The sequence below is a fragment of the Carya illinoinensis genome, chromosome 6 (genome assembly GCF_018687715.1).
Source record: "Carya illinoinensis cultivar Pawnee chromosome 6, C.illinoinensisPawnee_v1, whole genome shotgun sequence".
Taxonomy (NCBI): Eukaryota; Viridiplantae; Streptophyta; class Magnoliopsida; order Fagales; family Juglandaceae; genus Carya; species Carya illinoinensis.
This window is the reverse complement of record NC_056757.1, coordinates 33,325,297-33,343,069: the sequence shown is the minus strand read 5'-3', so window position 1 is coordinate 33,343,069 and position 17,773 is coordinate 33,325,297. Positions and strand designations below refer to the sequence as shown.

The following is a 17,773-nucleotide window of genomic DNA, read 5'->3' as shown; positions in this document are numbered from 1 at the left end:
ACTATTATTTATAAATTATCTTATTATTATTCACAAAATTTCATATCATCTCATCCCTAAACCTCACCCAACATTTTTTTACGTCCAACTGGCATGTAGTAATTTACGACAGCGACATATATCCAATTTTAACAAGTTACGTCGACATGAGCAGGGGCATGTCCCAAAATATTTTTAAATAATCATTTTTCCGGATAGAAGCACTACATCGATAAAAGGATCTTATAAATTTATAAATTAAGATAATTTTATGTGAATTGTTATATTTATTTGACAATAAAAATAATTTTATAATTTAATATATTATATAAAATTATATCAATTTATCATGAGTTTATTTTTATAAAATTTATTTGTGACTAAAATATTTATTTTTACAAAAAATTTCTCAAAATAACTATTTATCGTCTCCTAAGAATTTTGAAAATAACCTTCTTACTCGAAAAAGATTTGTGAAAAAGAAAATTTAAAATAGTATGTGAAAATCTTAAAAATCGATCCGTTTAATTCACGAAATGGGACAAAGGCTAGGAATAGTGATTGCTCAAAACAAGAAATAGCCGTTTATCTCAAAAATTGGGAGAATAGATACATGGAAGAAGAATTCTTAAAATATCCTTCAATATTTTTCTGAAAATATAAATCATGCAACCATTGAATATCACATATGTTAACCATCGATTTTTTTAATGAAAAATATTTTAACTATAAAGAAATATTTTAAAAATAAATTTATAAATTAAATTTATTTAATGTAATATGTTAGACTATAAAAATAATTTTATTATAAAATATATCAAACATGTCATAAGAAATTATGTCGATTTATATTATATGTTTACTTTTATAAAATATTATATTTGTGACCGTAGCAAATTTTTTTAGTGATAAATTTTTATTTATCAAATGGAATGGATGTACTAATTGCAATATTACACGTCATGCTAAGCTTATTTCTAATATTATTCATTTATATATTTTTTAAAAAGATATTATATTATTTTGGAATTAATATATACAAGCCTCACACAAACTTTTTATAAAAAAGTGAGCCTTACAGTAAAAATATGTGAAACTAATTTTTCTTAATAGAATTCATATTTTTACAAAAACATTTAAATCTTATGCCTAACGTTATTTTGACACGATATAATAAAGTTGTTCCCAAGCGTGAATCAATGAATTTGTCGGGACTTGAGAACCTCCATGATTGAGATCCTCCATGATCGACTCAAAGAAAAAAAAAAAAATACGGCTTAATGGAAAATTGGGAGGGGGAACCGACGACGGCAATTCCTTTATCCAGTTATAAACCACTGGTCCCACAGTTGCCAGTCCAATATCGCACTCTCTCCCTACTCTTTTCAGCGCATTTTGCTCGCATTGATCTTCATTCCTCGCTCCAACGGACCCGGCCTTCACGCACAGTACAGATCATATCCTCCTGTCACCCACTAGCTCCCCCTACCCCCGCCACTCGGAACGGACGGCCACCTCAACTTCCCTCGGGCGTCCAGATCTCGGCAATCTCAACGTTGCTAAAATTCGAGCCCCTCAACGCTCCGCATCCGCAGAAAAATCCAGGTGATTTCTAAATTTTCTCAATCCAATGCATTAACTCATTTATGCCTGATGGGTGAGAAATAATCTAATAGAATATGCAAGCTGATAATGCATTAAGTTACATGAAGAACATGTAATATACAATATTCGGTTCGGGTGCACACAACTAATACACGGTATCGGTCTGTTCAATCTGAATTTAACTTCTTCTGTTGTTTTTTTAACAGAGATTAATTTATTCTTATATTGTGGAAATTAGTTCGTAGAAGTATCGGAATAAATATGTAGGACGTTCATGCAGAATTAGGCGTCGTACGTCAGGTAGTTTTTCCTTTTTTATAATATATATATATATATATATATTTATGTAAGTATCACACAGTACTATGGACTCAAAAATTTAGTACTCAGTAGAGTAGTTAAGGCCATAGGGGTTTAATTCGATCGATATCATGTGCCTCTTCCTGGAATTTACGATTCAAAATTAATTAAACATTTGATTGGAGTGAATTAATTGTATGTATAATTTTGTAATCCATTCGTTTAGAAGTAACCTAAAAAGGAGTGGCAAATGCATGCAGCACTGCTGTTCTCATGTCTTATTTCGGGTGAATTTCTCGAGGATTCAGGTTTCTCGCAGTTTTTCTTTTCAAAACTTCTCAGCAGCCAGCCAGCCAGGTAGGGAGCCCCGGGAATGGAGAAGTTGGTAGATTCCATGAACAATGCATACGAGGAGTTTGTTACTGCGGCGAGTAACGTGCTAGAAGCCAAAAAGATATCTGGTGGCCAGAAAACAGTTGCCACGAATGCAGCCCTGGAAATCGTTGAGCAGAAGTGGGAATCGTTCAGAGTGGCTTGTGACCATGCGGAGGGGTTTGTGGAGTCTGCGAAGAAAATGATAGAATACGACAAAGGTGCGAGTGTTTAAACTGTGTGGAAAAGAAAGATAAAGAGATAGAGATGGAATTGTACGTCAAATCTGACTGTATGTATTTTTATAAGTTTGGGTTGGATCTGAGTTATTTTTAAATTCTTTTATTTTCCTTATAAATGCTAATCATTATAATCATAAAAATTAATTATATAAAATGACGTGTCTCTATTTTATATTTTATTAATATCTTATTATTTATAATCTATATATATTAAAATTTGATACGCTTTAAAAGAATGATAAGAAAAGGAATGTAATGATAATTTTGTAAATAATAATAAAATAATTTATAAATAATAGTGAGATAATTTTTTTTATAATAATATATCCGAGTTTTTGTTATGAATGTACTTAATTTGAGAATTTAAATAGATCATATTCCTTTTTCAAAAACCTTGTAGGTGATTTGCATACTCCAGACTTTAATAAATAATTATTTTGATTTAACTATTATTATATTATTGGTGATGTTGTAATTTACACTGATTTTTATATTAAAAAGTTATAAATATTGTTAGAATATTTTATAACCAGGAGTAGTAATTTTTTTAAGTTATTTTGAGTTAAGTATTTATTGAGTTTTGAAAAATGATAGAGAAGTGTTAAATAAAAAATATCATAAACTTAAAATGTTTTTAGAATATTATTTTTTAATATTATTTTCGTTTTGAGATTTGAAAAAGTTGAATTTTTATTTTTTTGTTTGAAAATTTGAAAAAATTATAATAATTAATTTGAAAATTTTGTAATAAATAATTTGAAAATATTTATGTTTAAAAATATTTAAAAATCAAATAAAATGTGATGAGAATAAAATTATTTCCAACCATCCCTCAATTTGAAAATGATGTCAGATTTGGTTAGAAGAATTTATGTAAGTTTTGAGAAGAGATTTTAAGTTTTTACGAGGATTTGTGGAAGTGAATAAAAAAATTGAAAATATTTTTATATGTATTTTGAAAATGTTATATTCACAATAAGATTTTATAAAGATAAATTCAATTGTTATGATTTCATGTGATATGTTATAATTTATTTAAAAATAAAAATAATTTTATAATCTGATATAGCATATCAAATAATATCATTTTATAAATATAATTTTATAAAATCTCTTTATTGTTAAAGCATTTCTCATATATTTTTTTATTAAAAATTGTAAAAATTGATAAATAGATAAAAAAAAAAAAAAAGTTGCTTGAATAACATATTTGTAAGAAATGGTTATTTTAGGTTTTTGTACCTTTTCTTTTTATAATGATATGAATTTTTGTTATGAATGTACTTATTTTGATAATTAATTGAGAAAGATAAATAAGTTGTGAGAAAAATAACAAACCAAATCATAGGCATGTCATAAACACTAAAGCTGGACTTGATCGGTTTAATTTTAAACTGAATCTAACATTTAAATACTAAATTTTCAAATTATTAAATTTATCTTAATTTAAAATTTTTTTATATGTGAGATTTATAATTTTTTTTTAATTTATTATAAATATATCTAAATTTATCTTAATATTTAAATTTAATTTAAATAGATCATATAAAATTTATTCTATTATCTTAATTTATTATTATTTATAAATAATCAATTCAATTTATTGTAGCTCAATTTTCAAACGGAGGCTAAATATCCATCTTGATAATTTTTCCTATTTTTTAAAAATATTTTCTTGCCGACGAAGTTTTATTGGAATTCCACGTACGATGCAGCTGATAAAACGACATGGGCATTAATGATAGACACGAAAAAACCGAACTCTCTTAAGGAAAAAACTTCTTGTTTTTTTGTTTTTTTCTCAATTCAATCAATGTGTATGAGACACCACACCACACAGCATGACTTTCGATGTAATGATTAGAAGGTCGCTTCTAACTATAACTGATGATTTTTGTTTGATAATGGGGCGAGCAATGATAAAAACAGTTAGTATTTTTTTATACATTTCTATCATGAGAGAGAGCCTGAGCTGCCATGAATTTGGGTAGAAAAGAATCCAAAAATTTAAAACAATTTTGGTCTCTTTTTTTGCTCTTCATTTTCTTAACTCACTTATATGTATCTTTTATTAGAGAAAGTCAAATTTCATTTTCTTATATATTAATCACTATTTATTTTATTCTTTTATATTCTGGATATCATCACGTGTACTTGCCTGGTGCCGGAGGGTGGGGGGACTAGGGGCCAGGACACCCCCACAGTTTTGAAAACCCTCCTCAATTAGTTAAAATTAAGGAAAAAAATAGTTATTTTAGATACCGATTTAAGATATTTCTTGTAGAATTTTTGAGGGAAAAAAAAAAAAAAACTCCTTATAAAAAAATAAGTTTGTTAAATAGAACATATTCTTTCTCAAAAGGCAAAACCTTATAACCGGTCGGGTTGCTTTTCACTTAATAACAGCCCTCCAATTATGACCCATCACGTATCCACTTCATTTTATAACAGATGGACCCGTCTACACCAAATCATTTCTTATCTAATTTCAGACCCCTTGAACCCAGACGAAACTTCTTCTTCCTCGGCCACACAATGCACACACCCCTCTCGCTGAACACCCTTTGAACCCAGACGAATTTCTTCCCCCCTCTTCCCGTACGTCTCTGTCTCTCTATTCCATCGTGAACATGTCGTGTCCTCCCCCTCCAATAAAACCAGCCCCCAGATTTACATAGGTTGGAAAAGTAGTACTTTAGTTGGGATGGTGACCAACACCATTAGAGAAAACTGGTGTAAACAACAGTCTTTTTCTTTTCACATTTTCTTTGATTCAGAATCAAGAATTGCAAAAAAGAAAGAGCAAATCCAAGAAACATTCTCACGAAAATAGAGAGAGGTGGAGGATCCAAGTCTGAGAGAAATAGAAAATAAAGAGAATAAGTGGCTGGGGCCATGAAGAAGCAGAGCACGGCATCACAATTGACGACTACAAAGCCTGCGACCACAGTGTTGCCGTATTAGACCCCACCCAACTAGCGGCGGCTGAGAGATGGGCGACGGGAACTCGGCGGCTGCGTTGAGGAGAACCCGAGATCTAGTTGGCAACTAGCAAGTCTAAGAAGGCTCAAGTTCTACGCAGTGGTGCTTCATCTTGAATGGCAATTTTAGAACCTATTATGTAGTTGATTTGAGTCGCATTTGTCTTATTTCAAATTATGGATAGTTCAATCTTTAGTGATATTTTTGTTGGGTATTTTTGGTTGAAAAGACTGTTAATTCAAGAGTTCTATATACAAGACCTCTCTCTGGTTCTTTTCTCCTACCCACGCTAACGACCACTCTGCCTTTTCTTCTACTCGAAGATGAAGATCTGTCTTATTTCTTCTGTTGTTTGTTGTTTGTGTTTGGAAGAGAGAGCTCCCGTGGCTATTTCCTTTCCTACAGTGGGTTGTTTCTGAAATCAATCAGCTGGAATGTCCTTCAGACAATTTGGTGTGAGCTTGTCTACGTGTCACCTCATGTGTGGGAGCTGTTATTATGAGAAAAACAGCCCGACCGGTCCGAAGGGGTTCTGTTCTCAAAAAGCTTGCACCGGTAGAGAACAACAAGACACGTGTGCAGAGATGGGAAACGCCTCCTCCTGATACAATCAATATCATTTGGAATACTGTCATTGATAAGTTTCAGTGCAGAGTGGGAAGTTGAGGTGATTGCTGGAGATAGAGAAGGTCGGGGTGCTAGCAACATGCAGATCTTCAAGAGGTGTTTTCCCTTATGCACAGTTTGGAGAATCCATTGCGGTGCTTAAAGCTATCTTATTGTGTCTTGAAATGGGACTACAACAAGTGGTCCATGGAGATGATGCTCTTTCTGTAGTCAATGTCATCAATAGTACTGATGAGAAGTGGGGTTCAGATAGCTTGATTATTAGAGATGTAAAAACTCTTTTAAAAAGAGTAAGTGTGTTAGGCATGTTTTTAGGAACATAAATAATGTAGCACATGCTCTAGCTAATGATTCACCACTTCTCTTTAAGAAGTGTATTTTTATTTAACTATTATTATATCAATGGTGCCGATGTTGTATTTTACACTGGCTTTTATTAGTAAAAGGAATGGATATAATAACTCATAGTTTTGTTTCCAAAACTATAAAAAAGTTATGTATTCAAGCTTATGCTATAATTCATAATTTAGTATTAAATCTTAAAAGATGAATAAAATTTTGAGGCATTTAAAAAATAATAATAAAATTCACAAAATATTGTTTAAGAAAACACAACATTTTCTCAAGTTACACCTATCCCCTAGGGTCTCCCACCGGGCCGCCACCACCACCCCAAATCCTCTTCCTCGGTAGAATACCGGCGAGCTCTGCGCAGATGGTAGCTAGCCCCTCCAGGCTCCGCAGTCCGCACCCTTTCAAAAAACATAAGAAAAAATAGAGACAGAGAGAGAGAGAGAGAGAAGCTACTTCTTCATTCAACTGTAAGTATCGAACCTGGATAGATTTTTTAGGTCCACTTCTATCCATTTATTTTGAGGCAAATCTTACTTTTTTATCGTCAACTGATCCAATATCTAAATTTCTACAATCACACACTCTAAATTCTTGAAGTCAAATTTGAACTTATGGGGGTGAGTTGAATGCATCTGGTATTAAGTCTCGAGTTTTTGTGCGAGTTCTGGAAGGCCTCGAAAGTTGAAGGATGGCTTTTTTCCCTCCTCCAAGGACGGAGGAGTCTCACTCTCACCTACAGTTCACGTGCTCGCGTGCTCTCAGTTACTAACACAACTTGGAGATTGTAACGTCTTTGAATTTCCCACTTCTTCATTCAACTGTAAGTGTCGAACCTGAAAAGATTTTTTAGGTCCACTTCCATCCATTTATTTTGAGTTTGTTTTTAACCCCAAAGGGATGGCCCAAGTGGTAAAGTTCTTGGTCTTGGCCCCTCAACATCCAAGGTTCAATACTGTGCAAACAATCAGTTCTGTATAGGGATACTTTCGAAGGTGTGGTGCATGGGACCCGGATTTATTATGTAGGGGTGGGTCCTGTCTTGGAGAGGTTCCAACATATAAAAAAATAAAATGAAATAAAATAAAATCTGAGATCTTAGCTGCAGAAATTTGAAAATCGGCTTTAATTTGAGGCCACAGGCTCACAATTATTGGGAATTATGACAGGGTTGGGCTTATACTACATCTTTTTCCTTAGTTTGCCAATCAAGCCATATGGTGCTGTGTAGTGCCAACTATACTCTTGGAGAAACACTTATATTTTCAGTGTAATAACGGTTTCAGCCTGTTCAATTTTTCTTGACCACTACTCATAAAAAAAAAAAAAAAAAAAAATTTTGTCTTGACCACTTTTGTTGTACATAATTTCCTCTTAGCTTGTTGGTGTTGTCGGAAATCCATTGCATTTGTAGGTTCAAATAGAATTTTATGTGGCTTGGTAAACTGGTTATTTGTATACGAGAGTAACACATATGGAAGCGGGTGAGATTGATAGTTCTCTGGGTATATCTTCACTTTGGATTTCAGATTTCGGTATTTGGTAGGATTTATATTTTGGTTTGTGATTCATCCTGGGTTTAAAATTGAAAATTTTATTATTTAGTGACTACAAGTGTATGTTTAATTTTGTTATTCATTTGGCATTTATTTGTTCAGAAAAACCCTTTAATAGGCTTCCGTTCCCACATTCCATATTTATGAACAAGTTCCTCGAAATACAACCAATTCTTGGTGCTGTTGGAAATTGCCACTTCACCCAAAACTCTTTGCAATGTGTGCTGTTTTGGACTTCACATATCTCATTCTGGGTTAATTTCTTGTGACTAGAGACTTCATGCAGTTATTATTTATTTATGTTTTTTGCAGCAGCTAGAGAGCCCCAAAATGGACAGCACGGTAGATTCTCTGAACAATGCATATCAGGAGTTTGTGGTTGCAGCAGCTAATGTGCTCGAAGCCAAGGAGATTTCTAGTGCCCAGAAAACAGCAGCCACAGATGCTGCTGTAGAAAATTTTAAGCAGATTTGGGAGTTGTTCAGAGTTGCTTGTGACCAAGCGGACGAGTTCGTGGAGCCTGTGAAGCAAAGGATTGGATCAGAGTGCCTTGTGGATGAAGCAACTGGCTCACTGGCTGGGAAGCCAGGGCAGTCTGCCAGTACTGGTCTCCCACCCATTAGTGCAGTACAGTTGGAACAGATGAGTAAGGCTGTTCGATGGCTTGTGATTGAACTACAGCATGGTTCTGGAACTGGTGCTGCCCATTCCCACCCTTCAGCTCCTTTTGATGCTAGGTTCTCTGAAGATGCAGCTCAATAGGTATAGATGGTACATCATGACAAATTAAGACATGCTTTTCTTGTTTTCCAATTTGTTTGAAAATGAACACAGTTCTTGTAGTTGTTTCATCATTGGAGGCATCTGTGATATTGCCAGTGCCATGAATAAGATTCATTTCGTATACTATCCTGACCTCACCTCTAGTACAGTTTGTCATGCCTTGTGAAATAATTTACTACATACTTTAACTTCTTCGAATGGATCATTAGTCTTCAGGTTTCGACTGCTGCGGTGACAGGGCACCTTTTGCATTTTCTTAGAAGTCCATTGGTAAGAGAGATTCCACTATGAACATTCATAGCCTATAACTCAGATCTTCCATTAGCTGCCAAAATCAATCCCGCACAAAATTCAATTGGAGATTTATTTATTTTCTGGTGAATATGTGGTAAGAGTAATACTACTTGCACATACTATGAGTTTGTATACATAAGTAGAGATGAGCTATGTGCATGTGCAATATCCACATAATACGTGCAAGTAGCGTCACTTCTAATTTTATTTATAAAAAAAAAAAGTAGCGTCACTTCTAATTTAATAAATGGATTGTGTATGACAGTTATCTCTTCTTCCAGCAATTATCATCATTGAGACCATTCTTCATTGTATCTAGCAGAGCCAAAACTCTGAAAGATAGTTTATTGAGCCTTGTGGCTTTTGTTGTATGCTATCAGAGTGCTGGGGATCTACAATATCAAAGCACGTGGGGAAAGGATCGCCTAGTGATTTTCTATTTTGGTGATATGTGATGCCAAGGCTGAGAATACAAGGATGCAGGTCTAATAATTACAGTTGCCAACAGTTTTATTAGAGAGCTGCAAACTGTGGGCAAGATTAGAAGTCTTGAGGAAATGACAAGTTCCCGTATGCTGTGGATTCTTTCTTTTCCTTCTAGTTCTAAACCTGGCTTCCTAACAATTTTCTTTCACAGCATTCCAACTGGCCATTTTTTAGAACCTTGAAGTGAAGTATTTATATTTTATATTAAATTATGCAATGATACTTCTTACTGATAAATGAGCTTTTCATTTCTTACCATAAGTTTAATTTGTTCCTTTTAGATTTGATCTGTATAACATAAGTGAATTGAATTTCTTTAGGTGATGCGGTTGTAAAGTCAATGTCTTATTGGTTCTTGGAATGTGAATAAGCAGTAAGAATAAGTCTGTCTATTGAATTTCATCGTTCTGGTTTGAATATTTGTGACTATAGTCTTTTGTTTCTAGATGCAAGTCAGACACTCTAATTGGGAGGTCATCCTCTATCTTTACACGTAAGGCTGCATATTATATTGTCATTTGAGTCGTAAATTGACAGGCATGCAGGGAAAAAATGTCACGAATTGACATGAAAATGATCTATTGATTTTCATTTATTTGACAGAGATTATGATGCATTGAAGATGCTTGACAATATTGTTTGCAAGACAAAACATTTTGAAAGTTTTCAATGCCAGTAATGTCTACAGCTGAGTACAGGTATTTATTCTATCTAATGTCCACAGCTGTGAGGCTTCTTCTTCAGTTTTAAAACGTCATTTTTGCCCACCAATTATTTATTTTTATTATTGTTGTTGTTGTTGTTGATATTTTTATGATCACAAAGCTCCAGGCAGCTGAACAACAAAGATGAATTCAATCCAGTTTGATTTAAACTGAATCTAATATCTAAATATCTAACTTTCAAATTACTAAACTCAAAATCTCTCTACATGTGAAATTCACGATATTTTTCAACTCAACATTTCTTTATATGTAGTATCTATAATCTATTTCAACTTCTTAAAATATATATTTAAATTCATTTTAATATTTAAATAAATCTAAATTTATTTTAGGTAGATTCTACAAAATTTACTATATTATCTTAATCCATTACTATTTATAAAAATTCAATTCATTTTTACTGTACTCAACATCTAAATGGCGCCTTGGATGCCTCAAGTGCTGGGCGAACTTGAGAAAAACATGAAAGTCAAAGAAGCCAACATCATTTTTAAATAAATCAAAGTACAAAAATTAGCATTCTTGTTTGACACATCTGAATGCGATGACTTACGGAACGAAGTGTATACCGTGATGCCCCCACGTGAAGTTGACTTTTGCAGCAAAGCCGACCCATTGTCTATATCCTTAACTAGAAAACTTTTTTTTTTTTTTTTCTCTTTTTAATATATTCCCCACGGGGGGGTAAGTATACCTAAAATTCATTGAAGAAAAGTACCGCTCGACGATTAAATTAAAGACGAAAAATCTACATCTGGATCTATTTTTTTTTAAGTAAAAATCTACATCTAGATCTGCAGGTAGATATTCATATTTTTCATGAGTTGATATGGAAATTATTGAATGATTTTTTTTAGCAAATGTTATGAATTTTATGTCTTGAATTCAAATTACGAGGAAATGAAAGCTGGACTTTCGACGAATTACTTTTAAATCAATTATTAAATTAATTATTTCTATTTAATTGGGTGTGTATTCTAAAAGTAGATATTAAATACTAAATTAAGACAATGAAATTATTTGTTTTCATTGCTCTCTCTCTCTCTCTCTCTCTCTCTCTCTCTCTCTCTCTCTCTCTCTCTCTCTCTCTCTCTCTCTCTTTTTCCGATGGGAAACAAACTGATCAGCCCTATCAATACATAAACATACACAATATAGACAATCCATGCTACAATTTTTGGTGTAAAGAATAAATAACCAAGTATGAAATAGAGAAATGCTTGCGTGACATGGACCTTTTAGTAGTTAAGTGCTCAACCGGATGGCGGACAAAGATGTCATCGTTATAACTCAACCTATAACCTATGATTAGGGTTCTTAATTTTTATCTTTATGCCAACATGGACAATAATAAAAGCTGACTAAAGCATGACATGGTCCCTATATATGAAATATTTAGGGAGTACACAATCTAAATAAAGATATATATATATATATTAATAATTATTATTTGTAATTACAACCAAGGAGGGAGGATTCAGTGCAATTTAATAAACAATTTACAAGTCATCAGCTTTGCCAACGAAATTGATAATCAAGTAATTAATTTATTGCCTTTGAATAAATTTATATAATATTGCGTCAATCTTGCATTTATATTGGGTAAGACAGACAGTTGACCATGTACTAGGTCCGTAACATATATATTATTAAAAAAAAAAACTATAGCAACCAAGGATGGTCCAGCCATACGGGGTGGATCTGGCCAAGCTGAGGATCTTGTGTTATTAACAAGAGAAAAAAAGGGAAAGTATTTAACATGAGAAAGATCTTGTGTTCTGGTTGGTATGGGAAATGAATTCTAATGTTTTGATAGAATTCATTTCAAGTATGGTGTGAAAAAAAAAAAAAAAGAAAAAAAAAACTGTGACCTCAGTGGAAATTACATCTTGCAAATATATACAGATAAGACCAAAATTCAAATTAATACACATGGATGATATATCAAGGGTAGATAGAGGTCCACGATAAGGATGCTTGAAATTGGCCTATAAAAGGGTTTATTAGTCAGATGTTGATGAGCGTAGCACCATTCAGATTAACAAATCCAAGAGCGTGCAGACAAGAAGATAATGAAGACTATCTCTGCATTCTTGCTTCTCTTTTCTCTGTTCTTGGTGAGCCTTCCATATCTAGCAACTTTGATCTCCTCTTTCAGCACTGTTTCTATTAACTTTGTGTTTTCTTTTGCAATAGCTTGTCGACCTCAACGATGCCAGAAAAGACCCAGAAGACTACTGGAAAAGCATAATGAAAGACCAACCCATCCCAGAAGCAATCAAAGGCCTTTTGCGTCGAGATCTTCCATATGCCTCTGATGCCAGGGAAAAGGATCATTTTCTTAAAGATTTTGACGTTACTCCTAATGCTATCATATATCATGCCCACGTTTAGGATAAAAAAGAGAAGAAGCCTTGTGTCGAGGACTTTGAACAAAAGAGCCACACAGAACTGAATCTGTTCGAGGGCTGAAGCTATATTGACTGATTTACAATATCTTGCTTTGTTGTTAAAATATTGGCAATAGTTTCTATATATGGTCTTTTCAGTTATTTGGCAAAGTTTCTTTGGAGGTTTTAGATCTCTTCGTGCAAGATTGTGAAAATCTATAAATCCTGAAAATAATACAATGGTATTATGAGTGTTATTCTTCCCAGAAAAGCTTCTGCGTATCAATTCTTTGTGCTTAGAAGTTTTCAAAGGGGTGATCATCACTGAATTGTCAATGGTGGGCCTTCAGAATGTGCCATGCCCGACATTGTTTATCCTTAAAAAAAAAAACGATCTTCAGTCGGTTCAAACACTGCACAAAAGGCAAATCTGGGTGTGTGAACAGTGTACAGATGATGCATCCCACGCGTTGGTTAGTGCTTTGCATGTTGTTCAGTATGAGTGGTTGGTGCTTTTACCAACACAACTGGGAAATGGGTACCAAAATGATGGCCGTTGTTGAAGGGGAAATCAGACAGACGCTTAAGATGCTGATCAAATTTCGTACTTTATGTGATTAGTTGGCCAGATATTGATATGAACAGGACAACCCATTTTCATTTGCTGGAAAAAGCTTTTAAATTTGATGGTTGCTAAATACTACCAAATTCAGATTTAAACTTAAGTGCATGCTTTAATATATAGGATACGTAATTTAAATGTACATTTGATAGATCCTTTAAGAACCTAAGCGTGCACAATGTGAGTATACATATTTTGAATTCTTCTATTTGCAAATTGGTATGGAAATCGAACTTTTATTGCGAATTAAATATTTGGTTTAGAAAGTGCATCCTTCCTATTGGCTTGAAAATATAATTTTTTTTCCTATTTTATGGGGGTCCTTGAACCATGTCAATGTAGAAGAACTAGGCAAAATTTAAGGGAGAATGAAAACAGAAAAATATATGAAAAAATAAAAAGATAAACAATATGATGCAAGAGGATCCGAGCCAGATGGCATATTGATGGTGCTGAGATTTTTTGAGTTAGCAAATCAGCGCAAATATGGCAAGAAATCGTAATCTTTTCCTAATTGTGGCAATTTTGGATGCATTTCGATATTTTGACTATAATTTTGGCTACAGATATTAGAACTGCATATATGACCACAATTTAGAAAACTCTTTTCAGCGTACACGTCGTGGTCACCCAGCTATACTCGCTGTGTATCTTTTTTTAGGCCAAAATCTACCGATTTCCCTTCTGAATCTCCATTTTTAATTCTTTTTTATCTTTTATGGTAATATTTTATTTATCATTTAGTAAGTGATTTTGAATCCAATTTGAGTGAGATTTTTGACATATTATTTCTTTTATTACGTATTTAATTTTGGCATGATTATTAGGATTTTGTTATTTTTGGTAAAATTCTGATATGGATGATTTTCGGCTATTACGACCCTGCTTGTGGGTTGATTTTCGACGTTCTTAAATTTAATAATTTTGAATTGAATATCAGACTTGTTTTCTCTATATTTTTGGATGAAGTTCTTGTCTTCCTTCCCTGTGAATCATCTGTTAACTAGCCATATTGGTTGGGAAATGCACCGGCTATCTAATTCGATTTAAATGCCAAAGGCAGCACTACTTTATTCATTACAATGGTACGCTACAAACCGTAAAATATTTACATGAAACTACCATATGCGCACAAGTATTTATTCAGAAGTAAAACTTCAACAAGCGCATGCATTTGGATCGGAATACTAAATTGACAACTTTGTTGGAACCCAGACAAGATTATCTGCTGGGAAGAAATGGCAGACGCTGGAGGTCCCAGGCTGAACCCCAAGAAGGCGAAACGACGCATGATCAGGGCTCCATTGAGAGGTATCCATGTGGCAAACAGCAAGAGCTTCCACCCTATCTCCATTCTCACCACCCAGGGCAACCTTAAACACCTTGTTCTCACTTTCTTGGCTATGGCAATAGAAAACTGCGTAAGGGTAGGGCATGGTGTGGCATGCTACCATCTTGGGAGCAGGAATTTCCTCTGGGATTTGGAGGAAAGTGTAGTTCTGGAGAAGGGTGGTTGACTTGGTGAGGTGGGAAGTTGTCAAAACTCGGAAGTTGGAATCCAACCCCAGAGTGCCACTTGCAAAATCAAGCATGGACTCCAAGGAGGTGGCACAGAACTTGGTCTCTCCTTTAATGGGTTCATTCTCACATTGTCGAAGTGTATCTTCCATGGCTTTGGCCTGGGGAGAGGCCCGGGAGAAGGAGAAGAATTCAAGAAGGTGTGGGAGTTCCTTTGATGAGAAGGGAATTGCTTCAGCTTCTTCTCTAGGCAACAAGTGAGGAGAAGTTGAAGGATCCCTTTTTGGGAAATAGACGGGCATTCTTTTTCCTACCTTCAGATCCTTAGATGTGAAGAAGATCATGGAGGAAGGGTCCATGTGATCCATGTGGGATGAAGGCCGATACGCATGAGCATGCTTTCTATGTGTTCCTTGATGAACATGATCATGGTCTAGCTCAGCAGGATCATCCATGGCATGGCGTTGGGAATCACGTAGTCTTATATGGACATCATCCTCCTCCATATGATATCCCAACATGATGTTACCTTTGGATTTTTCGAACTCTCCATACTTGCTTGCAGGATCATGACGATCTATAAACTCTCCCGGGTGTCTTTTGGTCAACTCCCTGGCTCCAGTGCCATGAGCACCCTGCAGAAAATTTACAGACATAAACAGGGAATGACAGGCAATAAAATCCGAGTCAAGATCTTCCAAAAATAAATAATATTACTTCAGAGTTTCGATTAATCTATAACCAAGAATTAAAGGGAAAAAAGAAAATTGAGAGTATTACAGCAACATATATTCTGAAAGACATGTAGAGTGCAATAAGAATCAAGTACAATCTCGAGATTACCATAATGATTAGTAGATGAAGGAAGAGGCTCCAAGATGCAAACCCAGAACCCATTTTTTTTTTTTCCTTGGTTAAAGATCTCCAACTTTGTTTATCATTGCCCATTGAATTAAGAGAACGGAAGCATTAAATAAGCAAGACGTAAGACGGTTGGCGTTATCAGGGAAAAGAATAATTAAGAAGAGTTGGGGTGGAGCCTATCATAAGAGATTTATGTCCTTTATGCCACACTAAAATCAAGTCAAACATTACAGAGGATATGCTAAATTTCCTGTCCAAAACCTAATAACAAATCGGGAAGGATATTATATTAATTTGGCAAATGCTTCAAGTTGATTTCTTTGACAATTATTCATAGAGTCCACAATTAAATATTTCAAGAGGCCAACTTTAAGAAAATTTATTATGATGTTTTATGTTTGAATTGAATGGTTTAAGTTGAAAAGATATAGATGAAATATATAAATCTTACAATATTTAATATTGTGATATATTTATTAAAAAAAGTAAGTTCATCATTAAAAAAAAGATTTTTTTTTTTTTTCATGTGAGTCTTAATTATGATTTTTTTTATTTATTTTTTAAAAAGAATGAATCCTCATAATTTATATATTTGAAAACTGTGTAAATTATTTACTCAATTTTCATAGGCAAATTAATTAAATAGCATAAAAGTTAAAGGACGTTGCTACGTCCACAGATAATTTTTACAGAAGATTTTTACCGATCACTACAAAACGTTTTTTTTTTGTAATTTTTTTTTTCTTTCACTATTTTTTAAAATTATTTAGATATTTTTTAAAAATAAAAAAAATTATATATTCATTTAAAAATGTTTACTTAATCACTAAGTAAAAATAAAATATAAAAAAAAATAAAAAAAAATTTCGGTAGATGATTTCTACCGAAATCATCTGTGGATATAGTGTTTTCCAAAGTTAAAATCCAGAAAATGAAAAGCGAGAGGGGGAACCATTGGGCCACAACTCGCGGCAGCTGACTCGGTCGGTCATAATTCCTCACCAGCCCGTGACATTCGTTTCTTGATGAATGATGTCAATACACTCGGGAATACAAGCATATTTTAATCTATTTTAAATTAATTATTGAAGGAATATATATTATTTTATAAATTTTTATATAAAATTTAAATTTATTTCAACTTAATTTATAAATTTAAATTTAAATATCAATTTATTTACATCTCAATAAAATTAATAAAATATTATTATTTCATTTCAATTCAGATCAACTAAAATAATTTTAGCATTGGAACACTATCTTAATTGATTTGGTATGGGAGATGGTGATTTGGCAGCAAGAATTTTGGCACGTGAGAATTAATGCAATACAAGAAAAGAAAATCTTTGATAATATGTCTAAGCCCACGTTTGGACATAAAAAAAAAAATTGTATGAAAGGATTTTTTATTAAAAAAAGAGTTTTATTACTCATCATCCCTATATACTATATACCATATTTATTTTGTATTTTTTGATTTTATTCTTCTTAAACTAATTGATTTCTTTTACTCATCATTCATATACCACAAATTTAGTAAGAGAAAAAAAAATTATGTATGGTGTGAGAATGATGAGTATAATTTTTCTTAAAGAAATAATTGAAAGATTAAGGCCTAATTGGGATGGTTTCAATGTATTTCATCTCATCTCATCTTATTCTAACATCCAAACACCACTGAAACATAAATATTTTTTAATTTCAAATTTCTAACTTTTTAACTTTTTCATTAAGTAGTTTTAATGAGACTCTAATTATATTATTAACTAATCATTTTGAAATATATGTCTAAATATGTCTTGAGCCTCCCTTGAGGCATTACGAAGAATATAAAAATTAGGGGTGGCAATTTGTTACACGACCTGTTAATCCAACACGAACACGATACGATAATAGCGGGTTAGGGTTTAGTCTTAATGGGTTCGGGTCAAAACGGGTTGACCCGTTAAGACACGATTTCTTAACGGGTTGATAACGAATCAACTCGTTATAACCCGTTATGACACGTTAAGAAAGTTAAAGTTACAATTATACCCTTCTACCAAAAAGTAAAATTGTTAGAATTTTAATTTCGATA

At 33.2% G+C, this 17,773-nt stretch overlaps 2 protein-coding genes and 1 long non-coding RNA gene across 16 annotated transcripts; 2 read left to right on the top strand and 1 right to left on the bottom strand.

The window, feature by feature from the left end:
- Nucleotides 1–1,226: 1,226 nt before the first annotated feature.
- Nucleotides 1,227–2,585, top strand: LOC122314155. The gene is made up of 2 exons (XR_006243623.1): nt 1,227–1,584; nt 2,193–2,585. It is a non-coding gene; the product is annotated as an uncharacterized LOC122314155 (long non-coding RNA).
- Nucleotides 2,586–6,724: 4,139 nt separating this feature from the next.
- Nucleotides 6,725–12,635, top strand: LOC122314510 (mediator of RNA polymerase II transcription subunit 32-like). Of its 14 annotated transcripts, XR_006243728.1 has the most exons (7): nt 6,725–6,928; nt 8,327–8,776; nt 9,014–9,067; nt 9,357–9,661; nt 10,024–10,070; nt 10,181–10,275; nt 12,499–12,635. XR_006243728.1 is itself a non-coding variant. In XM_043130152.1 (3 exons), the coding sequence occupies exon 2, from the start codon at nt 8,345–8,347 to the stop codon at nt 8,774–8,776; it is 432 nt and encodes a 143-aa protein (XP_042986086.1). In that variant the 5' UTR covers nt 6,725–6,928; nt 8,327–8,344; the 3' UTR covers nt 9,472–9,979. The 14 variants fall into 14 exon arrangements, 4 of the variants coding, with proteins under 4 accessions (XP_042986086.1, XP_042986085.1, XP_042986082.1 ...); XR_006243733.1 differs by lacking the exon at nt 10,024–10,070; XR_006243732.1 differs by lacking the exons at nt 10,024–10,070; nt 12,499–12,635 and adding an exon at nt 10,403–10,453.
- A 1,719-nt stretch (nt 12,636–14,354) lies between these two features.
- Nucleotides 14,355–15,833, bottom strand: LOC122313816 (BURP domain-containing protein BNM2A-like). The gene is made up of 2 exons (XM_043129067.1): nt 15,676–15,833; nt 14,355–15,467 (listed from the first exon to the last, which is right to left on the bottom strand). Exons 1-2 carry the CDS (start codon nt 15,778–15,780, stop codon nt 14,502–14,504), a joined length of 1,071 nt encoding a protein of 356 aa, XP_042985001.1. The 5' UTR covers nt 15,781–15,833; the 3' UTR covers nt 14,355–14,501.
- Nucleotides 15,834–17,773: the final 1,940 nt, after the last annotated feature.